Source organism: Scyliorhinus canicula, chromosome 1, assembly GCF_902713615.1.
Source record: "Scyliorhinus canicula chromosome 1, sScyCan1.1, whole genome shotgun sequence".
Taxonomy (NCBI): domain Eukaryota; kingdom Metazoa; phylum Chordata; class Chondrichthyes; order Carcharhiniformes; family Scyliorhinidae; genus Scyliorhinus; species Scyliorhinus canicula.
Genome location: NC_052146.1, coordinates 307304810 through 307319103, shown reverse-complemented (window position 1 = coordinate 307319103; position 14294 = coordinate 307304810). Strand labels below are relative to the sequence as shown.

Below are 14294 nucleotides of genomic sequence, written 5' to 3'. Positions count from 1 at the left end.
GATCCTGGGGACTGGATAATAGTCGAAGCATGACACCTGGTTTACTGTAATTTTATAATCCCTGCAGTGACGCACCGACTTGTTGGGCTTCATTACCAATAAGAGTGGTGCTGCCAGTCGGAAAATTGTACTGGTCTGTTGATCCCCAGGTTCTCCATGTGGTCCAACTCTGCATCTACATCTGGGTGCAAGATGTAAGGAATGGAGCGGGTGCAGAAATAACGCCACTGGGCCATCGGGTCCAAGCTTATTCGGGCTACGGTCCCCTTGATGGTCCCCAAAACTTCCTGGAATTTGGTCGGAAATCTGGCTCGTATGCCTTTGAACCCAGGCAGTTATATTCGGCAAACCCTTTGCCAGTCTAAGTGGAGGTGCTGCAGCCAGTCATGCCGGGACCATGTACAATGACCAGTGGTAAATTGGCTTCTGTATTCAACGGGGATGGTAGTCATGCCCGCAATCATGAGTGGCTCCCCCATGTAGGTCGCTAACCTTGCATTGGTAACTTGGAGAGTCAGGGGATGAATTCTGGATTGTACGCAGCCGAAGCTGTGTGGACCAATAAGAGATGCGGCAGCCCCCCCGTATCGAGTTCCATGCACATAGTATGGCCGTTCACCTGGACCGAGATTTGGATCGGGGTGATTCTTGATGCCACTGCACAATGCGGTTGTTGGTACTGTTTTATCATCGTCCTCCATGTAGTGGGCCCTGTCACGGTGGGGAGGTCTCACTGGGTGGGGCAGTGGGTGGTCAGCTCCTCGAGTTGCCTTCTGTTCCCCGATCCCTGCTTCCCGCTGCAACCCAGTAATCATACTCCCAGTCCTCCTGGTCAGGAGAAAAGGTTTGGGGGGGTAGGTGTCCCAGTGTTGGAGAATGGATTCTTCGGTCCGAGCAGGCTATGCACTTGGCCAGTGGCCTAAAGTCCTTTAGGGAGTGAAATCTGCCGTCTGGTCTGGTCTCCATGTGAATCTAGACCCACAGCAATGTGGATGATTCTTAACTGCCCACTGAAATGGCCGAGGGAGACACACAATTCCAGGGCAATTAGGGATGGGCAATAAATGCTGGCTCAGCCAGTGATGCCCAGATCCCATCAATGAATAACAAAAAGATAAAGGGGAATATGCCCGTGTCAGGATGGTTTGTAGCTTTGGCAAAGTCCTTGTTAACAAATCTGAATGTGATAAAAGGAGCAGTATGGGTACAAAACTGGCTAATGGATAGAAAATAGAAACTGGGATTAGTGACTATTTTTCTGACAGGAGAGAGGTGGATTACCCAAGTTCAGTTCCAGTTGTTTTTGATGCCAATCACCTGAACTTGGGGTGTTTAGGGTCAAATTTAAAATGTGAAGACAGCATAAAACCTGGAGGTGTATGAAACAATGAGGGAAACAGTGCACAAGGCTATTGTCAGATTGATGGGATGGATAATACAGGCAAATTAAATCCAACACAGAAAAACATGATCAAATTCTGGTGGGGAAAATGAGAGCCAAGTGGGAAAATTTTAAATGTTAACAGCCTTCTGAACTTGTTCTGTCGCAATCAAAGATTTGTCTATGTTAACCCTCAAACCTCTCTGTTCCAGAACTGTCTTTAAAATTGTACCATTTAGTTCAGATTGTCTCTCCTCATCCTTCCACTTCTCTGGATTCAGTTTCATTTGCAATGTGTCTGCCTCTTTCATCAATCTGTCTACATCCTGCTGAAATCTTTCCTGTATTTCTGAGCTGTGAAGAAAGTCCATCAACACAAACTGTTTCCCTATATTTCTATCCCAACATATCCAGCCTGAAACTGCTGAGAAATTCCAGCATTTACTGTTTGTAATTCAGATTTCCAGCGCCTGATAGATAGAGAAATACAGCACAGAACAGGCCCTTCGGCCCACGATGTTGCGCCGAACTTTTGTCCTAGGTTAATCATAGAATTTTGGACAATTTTTCATGGCCAATCCACCCAACCTGCACATCTTTGGACTGTGGGAGGAAACCGGAGTCCCCGGAGGAAACCCACGCACACACGGGGAGGATGTGCAGACTCCACACAGACAGTGACCCAAGTCGAAATCGAACTTGGGACCCTGGAGCTGTGAAGCAATTGTGCTATCCACAATGCTACCGTGCTGCCCTTAAGAAGTTAACCTACACTCCATTATTCTACCCTAATCCATGTACCTATCCAATAGGCGCTTGAAGGTCCCTAACGTTTCCGACTCAACTACTTCCACAGGCAGTGCATTCCATGCCCCCACTACTCTCTGGGTAAAGAACCTACCTCTGACATCCCCTCAATATCTTCCACCATTTATCTTAAATTTATGTCCCCTTGTAATGGTGTGTTCCATCCGGGGAAAAAGTCTCTGACTGTCTACTCTATTTATTCCCCTAATCATCTTATAAACCTCTATCAAGTCGCCCCTCATCCTTCTCCGTTCTAATGAGAAAAGGCCTAGCACCCTCAACCTTTCCTCGTATGACCTACTCTCCATTCCAGGCAACATCCTGGTAAATCTCCTTTGCACCTTTTCCAAAGCTTCCACATCCTTCCTAAAATGAGGCGACCAGAACTGCACACAGTACTCCAAATGTGGCCTGACCAAGGTTTTGTACAGCTGCATCATCACCTCACGGCTCTTAAATTCAATCCCTCTGCTAATGAACGCTAGCACACCACAGGCCTTCTTCACAGCTCTATCCACTTGAGTGGCAACTTTCAAAGAACTATGAACAGAGACCCCAGGATCTCTCTGCTCCTCCACATTGCCAAGAACCCTGCCGTTAACCCTGTATTCCGCATTCATATTTGTCCTTCCAAAATGGATTTACCTTCATCCACCTCCTATCTTGGTCACCTCCTCAAAGAAGTCAATAAGACTTGTAAGGCAAGACCTACCCCTCACAAATCCGTGCTGACTATCCCTAATCAAGCAGTGCCTTTCCAGATGCTCAGAAATCCTATCCCTCAGTACCCTTTCCATTACTTTGCCTACCACCGAAGTAAGACTAACTGGCCTGTAATTCCCAGGGTTATCCCTATTCCCTTTTTTGAACAGGGGCACGACATTCGCCACTCTCCAATCCTCTGGTACCACCCCTGTTGACAGCGAGGACGAAAAGATCATTGCCAACGGCTCTGCAATTTCATTTCTTGCTTCCCATAGAATCCTTGGATATATCCCGTCAGGCCCGGGGGACTTGTCTACCCTCAAGTTTTTCAAAACGCGCAACACATCTTCCTTCCTGACAAGTATCTCCTCGAGCTTATTAGTCTGTTTCACACTGTCCTCTCCAACAATATGGCCCCTCTCGTTTGTAAATACTGAAGAAAAATACTTGTTCAAGACCTCTCCTATCTCCTCAGACTCAATACACAATCTCCCGCTACTGTCCTTGATCGGACCTACCCTCGCTCTAGTCATTCTCATATTTCTCACATATGTGTAAAAGGCCTTGGGGTTTTCCTTGATCCTACCTGCCAAAGATTTTTCATGCCCTCTCTTAGCTCTCCTAATCCCTTTCTTCAGTTCCCTCCTGGCTATCTTGTATCCCTCCAACGCCCTGTCTGAACCTTGTATCTTCAGCCTTACATAAGTCTCCTTCTTCCTCTTAACAAGACATTCATCCTCTCTTGTCAACCATGGTTCCCTCACTCGACCATCTCTTCCCTGCCTGACAGGGACATACATATCAAAGACACGCAGTACCTGTTCCTTGAACAAGTTCCACATTTCACTTGTGTCCTTCCCTGACAGCCTATGTTCCCAACTTCTGCACTTCAATTCTTGTCTGACAGCATTGTATTTACCCTTCCCCCAGTTATAAACCTTGCCCTGTTGCACGCACCTATCCCTCTCCATAACTAAAGTGAAAGTCACAGAATTGTGGTCACTACCTCCAAAATGCTCCCCCACTAACAAATCTATCACCTGCCCTGGTTCATTACCAAGTACTAAATCCAATATGGCCTCCCCTCTGGTCGGACAATCTACATACTGTGGTAGAAAAGCTTCCTGGACACACTGCACAAACACTACCCCATCCAAACTATTTGATCTAAAGAGTTTCCACTCAATGTTTGGGAAGTTGAAGTCTCCCATGACTACTACCCTGTGACTTCTGCACCTTTCCAAAATCTGTTTCCCAATCTGTTCCTCCACATCTCTGTTGCTATTGGGGGGCCTATAGAAAGCTCCCAACAGGGTGACTGCTCCTTTCCTATTTCTAACTTCAACCCATATTACCTCAGTAGGCAGATCCCCCTCGAACTGCCTTTCTGCAGCTGTTATACTATCTCTAATTAACAATGCCACCCCCACCTCTTTTACCATCCTCCCTAATCTTGTTGAAACATCTATAACCAGGGACCTCCAACAACCATTTCTGCCCCTCTTCTATCCAAGTTTCCGTGATGGCCACCACATCGTAGTCCCAAGTACCGATCCATGCCTTAAGTTCACCCACCTTATTCCTGATGCTCCTTGCATTAAAGTATACACACTTCAACCCATCTCCTTGCCTGCAAGTACTCTCCTTTGTCAGTGTTACCTTCCCCACTGCATCATTACGTGCTTTGGCGTCCTGAATATCGGCTTCCTTAGTTGCTGGACTACAGATCCGGTTCCCATTCCCCTGCCAAATTAGTTTAAACCCTCCTGAAGAGTACTAGAAAACCTCCCCCCCAGGATATTGGTGCCCCTCTGGTTCAGATGTAACCCGTCCTGCTTGTACAGGTCCCACCTTCCCCAGAATGCACTCCAATTATCCAAATACCTGAAGCCCTCCCTCCTAAACCATTCCTGCAGCCACGTGTTCAACTGCACTCTCTCCCTATTCCTAGCCTTGCTATCACGTGGCACCGGCAACAAACCAGAGATGACAACTCTGTCTGTCCTGGCCTTTAACTTCCAGCCTAACTCCCTAAACTTGTTTATTACCTCCACACCCTACCTACGTCGTTGGTAACAATGTGCACCACGACTTCTGGTTGCTCACCCTCCCCCTTCAGGATACTGAAGACACGATCCGAGACATCCCTGGCACCCGGGAGTCTAGCTCGCGACTACAAAATCTCCTATCTATTCCCCTAACCATTGAATCTCCTATTACTATTGCTTTTCTATGCTCCCCCCTTCCCTTCTGAGCCCCAGAGCCAGACTCAGTGCCAGGGACCTGGCCGCTGGGGCCTTCCCCCGGTAGGTCACCCCCCCCCAACAGCATCAAAAACGGTATACTTGTTTTGAAGGGGAACGGCCACGAGGGATCCCTGCACTGTCTGCCTGTTAGTTTTCTTTCCCCTGACCGTAACCCAGCTACTCTTGTCCAGTACCTTTGGTGTGGCTACCTCCCTGTAACTCTTCTCGATAACCCCCTCTGCCTCCCGGATTATCCGAAGTTCATCCAGCTCCAGTACCTTAACTGAGGAGCTGGAGTTGGGTGCACTTCCCGCAGGTATAGTCAGCGGGGACACCAGTGGTATCCCTCACCACCCACATCCTACAGGAGGAGCATGCAACTGCCCTAGCCTCCATCCCCTCTTACTTTACAGAATTAGCTGCCCCGTGGACCAACTGGACCTCCGCCCTCCGACTCTGCTTCCAGTCAGTTGTACTCTAAACTCCTGGCTCCCTTCACGCTCTTTGATAAACATAGGAAATGAAATGTAAGGAGCACCTTACTCCCTCCTCACCTAACTCCCTCAGTCACCAAACTCTCACTGTAGCACTCAAATGCCACATGCTCAGCACTCCCTCAGTCACCAAACTCTCACTGTAGCACTCAAATGCCACAAGCTCAGCACTCCCTCAGTCACCAAACTCTCACTGTAGCACTCAAATGCCACAAGCTCAGCACTCCCTCAGTCACCAAACTCTCACTGTAGCACTCAAATGCCACAAGCTCAGCACTCCCTCAGTCACCAAACTCTCACTGTAGCACTCAAATGCCACACGCTCAGCACTCCAGTGCAAACAAAGTCTGCACTGTAACTAGCTCCTATTTATACCGTGACTCTAGCCTCTGAAAACTGGCCTAATCCAATTAACTAATTAACAAGCTCCAGCTGCAAGTAAGTACAAGTAGAACCTTGTTTAAAGCTGATTCAAAATTCACCTTCTTATAGACCAAACAGCAACTTTTAAGTTAATTAACTAAATAAAAGAAATACTAGACTTTAAATAAAAATGAACCCTTATACTCCCTCAGTCACCAAACTCTCACTGCAGCACTCAAATGCCACAAGCTCAGCACTCCAGTGCAAAGAATATTGTTTTTATTTTTAATTTAATTTGATGTTTTTGTGGTTTCTCCAGTGTTTGCACATCTCCTGAATACATATGTTGACATAATCAGCAGTGGGAAGCTTACGTGTCTGGACAAAGTTGTTCAGTCATTGGTTGAAGTGGAGAACGAGAAAGCAGTGAATGAAGCGACGAAACGCTATGAAGAGCAGATGAAGCAACTGGTGACGTTCCCAACGGAAACTGCTGAGGAACTGAATAAGATTCATGAGAAATGCCACCAAGAAGCATTTGACATTTTCCTGAAATGTACTTTAGGAGAAAAGGAGAAACACAGAAAAAAACTACAGGTCTGTGCAGCAGCTGAACAAATGTAACATCTCAACTTTACTATCAATGGAAAGAATAGTTTACAGAAAATTATAATCACAATTCCAACTACATATCTTATATGTTTTTTTGTGGTAAAGTTGAAAAATATTCAACCTTGGGCGGGATTCTCTGACCCCCCGCCGGGTCGGAGAATCGCCGGGAGCTAGCGTCAATCCCGCCCCCGCCGTGTCCCGAATTCTCCGCCAACCGAGATTTGGCGGGGGCGGGAATCACGCTGCGCAGATCAGTGGCTCCACCCCCCTGCGATTCTCCGGCCCGCGCTGGGCCGAAGCCCCGCCGCTGTCAAGCCTCTCCCGCCGGCGGGAATCAAAACACCTACCTGACCGGCAGGATTGGCGGCGCGGGTGGGCGCCGGGGTCCTGCCGATCTGACCCCGGGGCGATCTGACCCCAGGGGTCTCCCCCACCTCAAGTGCACAGGGCACCCCCCAGGCCCGATTCCCATCAGTAAAAACAATTGACAGTTTGTCACCTTTGTAGTTCCAGCCTGGCCCCCTGGCAGTGCCACCTACACAGTGCCTGGGTTCCAAGCTGGTACCAGCAGTGCCAGGGTGCCACCCTGGCCAGAAGACAAGTTGCTGGGGGCCTCCAATCCCTTGGAAGACCCCTAGAAGTATCATTCCACCTGTCCCACTTTGTGGGATCCAGTACTGAAGGACGTCACCTGAGGTCTCAGAGGTAAAGGGGATAGACACCAACGCCTTGGTTACCTCAGGGAACTGCATATTAGAGAGAGACTAGCTGTCTCGTGCTAATATGCAGATTTGCCAGAAAGTGATCCCGCCTACAATAGGATCGCATTAGATCTCTTGTGAGGTGCAGTGAGCTGGGTAGACCCCAGGAGCAGGGTCTCCCAGCATCTACAGGTCACGTTGCACTGTGGCATGCTGACTATTAGGCGCAGCGTGGCACAAGTACTGGGGAAGGAGGGAGCTGTTCCGATGGGACAGTCTTCATCTGAATCAAGCTGGGAGCAGAGTCCTAGCGAATCGCATAACTAGGGCTGTCGATATGGCTTTAAATTAAATAGTGGGAAGGAGGGTTCAGTTGTATAAAGAATTAGAGAATCAAAGTTAAAGAGAAGATAGAAGTACAGGTTAATGACGAGGACTTTAAACTAGTTAAAGGAGTTGAAGGCTCAGCAGAGGTTCGTAAAGTTTCCAGACTATGTAATAGAGCAGAGAGTATAGAAGGTGGCAGGAATCTAACCTCAGGCAGAGCAAAAAAGGTGACAAGTATGAAAAGGGAGGTGGTCAATGCAAGATTGAGGGTGTTGTACCTAAATGCGGGCAGTATATGGAACAAGGTAAATGAGCTTGTTGCACACATTGAAATTGGCCGGTACGATGTTGTGGGCATCACAGAGACGTGGCTGCAAGGGGATCAGGGCAGGGATCTAAATATCCAAGGATATGTGTCCTATCGAAAGGACAGGCAGATGGGAAAAGGGGGCGGGGTTGTATTGTTGGTAAGGACTGAAGTTAAATCGATAGCAAGGAACGACATAGGATCAGAAGGCACAGAATCTCTGGGGGTAGAGTTGAGGAATCGCAAAGGGGAAGAAAATCAATCAGGAGATAGAAAAGGTACGTAAAAAAGGCAATATTACAATAATCATGGGGGACTACAACATGCAGGTGGACTGGGAAGTCAGGTTGGTAGTGGATCTCAAGAAAAGGAATTTGTGGAATGTCTAAGATGTTGTTTTGGAGCAGCTTGTGACAGAGCCGACTAGGGAACAGGCAATTCTGGATTTGGTGATGTGTAATGAGGCAGACTTGATTAGGGAACTTAAGGTGAAGGAATCCTTAGGGAGCAGTCACCACAATATGATAGAATTTACCCGGCAGTTTGAGAGGGAGAAGCAATCAGATGTAACGGGATTACAATTAAATAAAGGTAAATCCCTCCCTCTTGCACCATCTCTCAAGCCATGCATTCTTCCTATCTATCCTGGCATTTCTACTCTCACTAACTCGTGCCACTGGTAGCAATCCTGAGATTACTACCTTTGGAGGTCCTACTTTTTAGTTTAACTCCTAACTCCCTGAATTCAGCTTGTAGGACCTCATCCTGTTTTTTACCTGTATCGTTGGTGCCTATGTGCACCACAACAGCTGGCTGTTCCCCCATCGCACACGAGGAGCATGACACGGGCCTGGGATCTCCTGCCATGTCTTAAACCTTAGGTAAACTTATACAACTACAATGCCAAAAAAACAAAAGAAAAACAACAACAACAAAAATGACAAATGAAAAGAAAAACTAATTACCAGTAACAAATAGTTACCTCGCTTGGCCAATCAAATCACAGCCCTACTGTGACGTCACTCTTCAGTTTCTTCCCAGTCTTTATTGAAGTCTCCTCTATCTCTCTCCGTGCTCTTTCTTGAAGTCCCGCCTCTCTGCGATCTTTATGTCCCCCAGTACTTGACTCTCCAACCCTAGGAAAGAGCATCTGACTATCTACTCTGTCCATGACACTCATTATCTTATAGACTCTCTCAGGTCGCCTCTCAACCTCCGTCATCCCAGTGAGAAAAGACCGAGTTAATCTAACCTCTCCTCATAGCTAATGCCCTCCATACCAGGCAACAACCCAGTAAACTGGTGCAGGTGCACTGAGGCCGATGCAGACTCGATGTACCAAATGGCCTCCTTCTGCACTGTAAATTCTATGAACTACTTCTGTGCCCTATTATGGGCCAGGGTATAGAGAACAGCAAAGTATATCATGGAGTTCACCTGACCCACAACTTTGAATAGATTTTGGTTATGGGGAGCACAAGGGCCCACTTTGCAGGTGTGGTACAACAGAGATCTAAAGTATGTTTAAAACAATATAATGTTTATTCTATGAATCCAGTTAACATTATATAAACACACAGTAAACATCTTGCCAACTACCATCACTGATAACCCCCCCCTCCCAAAAAAACAGTACTTTATAGATAACCCTTAATAACTTTCCTCATAATATCCATAAGTCAAAACACTTTTTAACAAAGACAGTCGGTTTGAATTCTCCACAGGGAACAGTTATTACTTTTAAATTATCAAGTGATCTAAACACCTTGGTTTACATACAGAGAGAGACCAGTATACATCTGCTTGGTTTGAATGCAGCTCTCCAACTGAAAGGGGAACTAAAACACGGAGCCAAAAAGAGCTTCCAGCACAAATCAATAGTAAAAAGCAGAATCACATTCCAGCTCCACCCACACAATGACATCACTGCAACCATTTGATAAAACACATTTTTGTTAAAGGGACTCTCACATGACAACCCTCTCCAAATGGAGGTCGACATGGGAGCAGGCGTATTAGTGATAGGGGAAAACAGTATTCAATAAAATTTGCACTGGACTCCAACCCTTGTCCCTAACCAGGACCTTGGCAAAACTGAGGACATACACCGGGAAACCGCTGAGAGTGTTGTGCGCAACACATTTACCTGTGGTTTATGGTGAGCAACTGGTTAGGCTGTCTTTAATGGTAGTGAAAGGCCGAAGTTTATTGGCCGAAACTGGCTAAAAGAGATCCAGCTGGATCGGGTAAACATTTTCCAGCTGGAAAATGGTCGTCTGAGCGAAGTCCTGTGCAGCTACCCAGAGGTTTTCCGAGAAGGGCCCAGAAAAATAAAGGGAGCAAAGGCGACATTACACGTAGAGGCAGTCCCTAAATTCTACAAGGCTGGACCGGTACCCTTCGCGTTAAGGGAGAAGTTGAAATGAAAATCAAAAGATTGGAGCATGAAGGAATAATAAAACCTTTCCAGTTTTCAGAATGGGCAGCACCCGTGGTGCCTGTCCTTAAGCCGGATCGCTCGTTCTGCCTTTGTGGAGATTTCAAACAAACGATTAATCGCTACTCACAACTGGACAAATACCCAATTCCCCGGATTGAGGATTTGTATGCAATGCTGGCTGGAGGACTCAACGCTGGATATGAGCCATGCATATCTACAGCTGAAGCTGGACGAAGAGTCACAAAAATTCTCAACGATAAACACCCTGAAGGGCCTTTTTCAGTGCACAAGATTACCCTTCGGGATAAGGTCAGCTTGTGCGATATTCAAGAGGACAATGGAGAATATATTGCAAGGGTTACCACAGGTCACCATTTACCTGGACAACGTCCTCGTTATGGGAAAAACAAAGGCAGAACACCTGCAAACCCTGAGGAGGTTTTCAGCAGCAGGCGTGCGCCTAAAGAAGAAAAGGGAGAAATGTGTTTTTCTAGCACTTCAAGTAACCTATCTGGGGTACAAGGTTGACAAATCAGGGCGACACCCTTTGGAGGATCGGGTTAGAGCGATTAAAGATGCCCCGGCCCCCACCACAATCCAGGAGTTAAGGGGCGAGATTCTGTAAAAGGCTGCCGTGACCCACGGCAACCTTCACGGCCACTTCCGGGGCCGATTTCCCCCCCCGGGCGGGGCTGGGAGTGCGGCCCAGTGCATCACGGCGGCGCGGCCTTGACGACGGTCATCAAGGCCGCACGTCAAACGTCACGCCGGCTGACGCGGGCGATGACGTCAGCCGCGCCTGCGCAGGTTGGACAGCGCCAACCCGCGTATGCGCAGTTGGTGTCTTTCCCCTCAGCCGCCCGGCAAGACGTGGCGGCTTGATCTTGCCGGGCGGCGGAGGGGAAAGAGTGCGTCTGTTTTGGATGCTAGCCTGATGATCGGTGGGCACCGATCGCGGGCCTGTCCCCTCCCGAGCACACTCGTGGTGCTCCCGTGCCAATCGGGCCTCTAGATGCCCCAAACGGGCATCTGGCACCCGTTTCACGATGGCAGCGAGCAGGTGTGTTTGCTGCCGTGGTGAAACGACCATGAAGGCCCGGTTGCTCGGCCCATCAGCCTCGGAGAATCGCCGCTCGCCGATTTGTGGCGTGGGTCGGGCGTGGGGGGGGGGGGGGGGGGGGGAGAATAGCGGGAGGGCGTGAAAAATGTCAGGAGGCCCTCCCGCTATTCTCCCACCCGGCGTGGGGGGCGGAGAATTGTGCCCAAGATCTTTTTAGGACTGGTGACATATTATGGAAAGTTCATACAGAACAGAGCTTCCATCCTGGACCCCCAACACCTATTACTAAAAAAGGGGCAAGTCTGGGAGTGGTCCAGCCGCCAAGACAGGGCTTTCAAGAAGATCAAACAACAGCTCCCCTCAGAGAACGTCTTGGCACATGATGACCCCAGCACAGAGTTGGTGCTCACTAGCGACGCGTTGGTGCAGTTTTGGCACACAGAGGACAAAACGGACAGGAACGGCCGATAGCGTTTGCTTCCAGGACTTTAGCAATAACAGAATGAATGTACGCCCAAATGGAAAAAGAAGGAATGGCTGTGATCTTCGCGGTGAAGAAATTTCACCAGTACTTGTACGGGCAGAAATTCACAATAATCACAGACCACAAGCCATTGCTGGGCTTGCTGAAAGAAGACCAATATCTTCAGCCCGGATCCAACGCTGGGCCCTACTACTGGCAGCGTATCAGTATCAACTGGAGCACCAGCTGGCAACCAGGGTGGCAAACGCCAACGCACTAAGCAGGCTGCCATTAACGGAACCCTGATACCCACATGGGTAGCAGGAACAGTCAAGGCCAAGACAGGACCTGTGTCATATTAGATATGTGTGGGAGAACACGTCGTAAAAAAGCACCTGGACCAGGTGCGGGCCTTGGATTTGTTTCCTCCCCCGGAGCTGACTCAGGCCAGCGTACCAAGGACCCTGGAGAGTCCTCCCCGACAGTCTATTCATGCCCCTCCAGCACCACTGGTAAGGACATCAGACTCTGACATGGACAACATGGATGATGCTGTGGCTGTCCCCTTGCGCCAATTAGTGGCCCAATCAGGGAACCTCTTCTTTGTATATAACAGTGAGTGTCAGATCCTCTGCACTCCCAGTGTAGATAGCAAGCTGAATGCACATGGTCGTACTGCTGTTGGTTTTGTTAATTAAAGGAATTCTGGTGAAGGGACTTCTGCCTCTGTGGACTTATTACACAAATGGACTTGGGAGTCCTTGTTCAAGATTATCTTAAGGTTTATGTGCAGGTTCAGTCGGCAGTTAGGAAGGCAAATGCAATGTTATAATTCATGTCAAGGGGCAGCACGGTGGCGCAGTGGGTTAGCCCTGCTGCCTCACGGCGCCGAGGTCCCAGGTTCGATCCCGGCTCTGGGTCACTGTCTGTGTGGAGTTTGCACATTCTCCCCGTGTTTGCGTGGGTTTCGCCCCCACAACCCAACGATGTGCAGGCGAGGTGGATTGGCCACTCTAAATTGCCCATTAATTGGAAAAAATTAATTGGGTACTCTAAATTTATATTTTAAAAAATAATTCATGTGGAGAGGGCTAGAATACAAGAGCAGGGATGTAATTCTGAGGCTGTATAAGGCTTTGGTCAGACCCCATTTGGAGTATTGTGAGCAGTTTTGGGCCCTGTATCTAAGGAAGGATGTGCAGGCCTTGGAAAGGGTCCAGAGGAGGTTCAGAAGAATGATCCCTGGAATGAAGCATAGTGGTTAGCACAGTTGCTTCACAGCTCTAGAGTCCCAGGTTTGATTCCTGGCTTGGGTCACTTGTCTGTGCGGAGTCTGCACGTTCTCCCCGTGTCTGTGTGGGTTTTCTCCGGGTGCTCCGGTTTCCTCCTACAGTCCAAAAATGTGCAGATTAGGTGGATTGGCCACACTAAATTGCCCTTAGATGAGGTGGGGTTACTGGATTACGGGGATGGGTGGAGGTGTGGGCTTAAGTTGGGTGCTCTCTCCAAGAGCTGGTGCAGACTCGATGGGCCGAATGGCCTTCTTCTGCACTATAAATTCTATGATGAAGAGCTTGTCGTATGAGGAACAGTTGAGGACTCTGTGTCTGTAGTTGTTGGAGTTTAGAAGGATGAGGGGGGATCTCATTGAAACTTACAGGATACTCCGAGGCCTGGATAGAGTGGATGTGGAGAGAATGTTTCCACTTGTAGGAAAAACTAGAAGCAGAGGACACAATCTCAGCCTAAAGGGACGATCCTTTAAAACAGAGATGAGGAGGAATTTCTTTAGCCAGAGGCTGGTGAATCTGTGGAACACTTTGCCACAGAAGGCTGTGGAGGCCAAATCACTGAGTGTTTTTAAGACAGAAATAGATAGGTTCTTGAATAATAAGGGGATCAGGGGTTATGGGGAGAAGGCAGGAGAATGGGGATGAGACAAATTTCAGCCATGATTGAATGGCGGAGCAGACTCAATGGGCCTAGTGGCCTAATTCTGCTCCTATGTCTAAGATGGACTAATTCTGCTCCTATGTCTAAGATGTCCTAATTCTGCTCCTCTGTCTTATGGTCTTATGGTGATTGCACCCACAATGTTTTGGCCTCAAATACTTCTTGTGGTAACGAATTCCACAGGCCGACCACTCTCTGGGAGAAGAAAGTTCTACTCACCTCTGTCCTAAATTGTCTATCCTCACACTGTGACCCCTGGTCCTGGACACCCCCACCATCTGGAACATCCTTCCTGCAACTACCCCGTCTAGTCCTGTTCGAATTTTATCGGTTTCTCTGAGAGCCCAACTCATTCTTCTGAACTCCAGCGAATACAATCCTAACCGATTCAATCTCGCCTCATGCGTCAGTCTGCCATCCCAGGAATCAGTCTGG

At 48.3% G+C, this 14294-nt stretch overlaps 1 protein-coding gene across 1 annotated transcript in view; it reads left to right on the top strand.

Moving 5' to 3' along the window:
- The window catches only part of LOC119976580 (guanylate-binding protein 1-like), a 395381-nt gene that overhangs the window by 60099 nt on the left and 320988 nt on the right, over window positions 1–14294 (top strand). The window contains exon 6 of the mRNA XM_038817184.1: window positions 6316–6593. Within this exon, the coding sequence (XP_038673112.1) occupies window positions 6316–6593 (278 nt within the window). The remainder of the gene's footprint in view (window positions 1–6315; window positions 6594–14294) is intronic.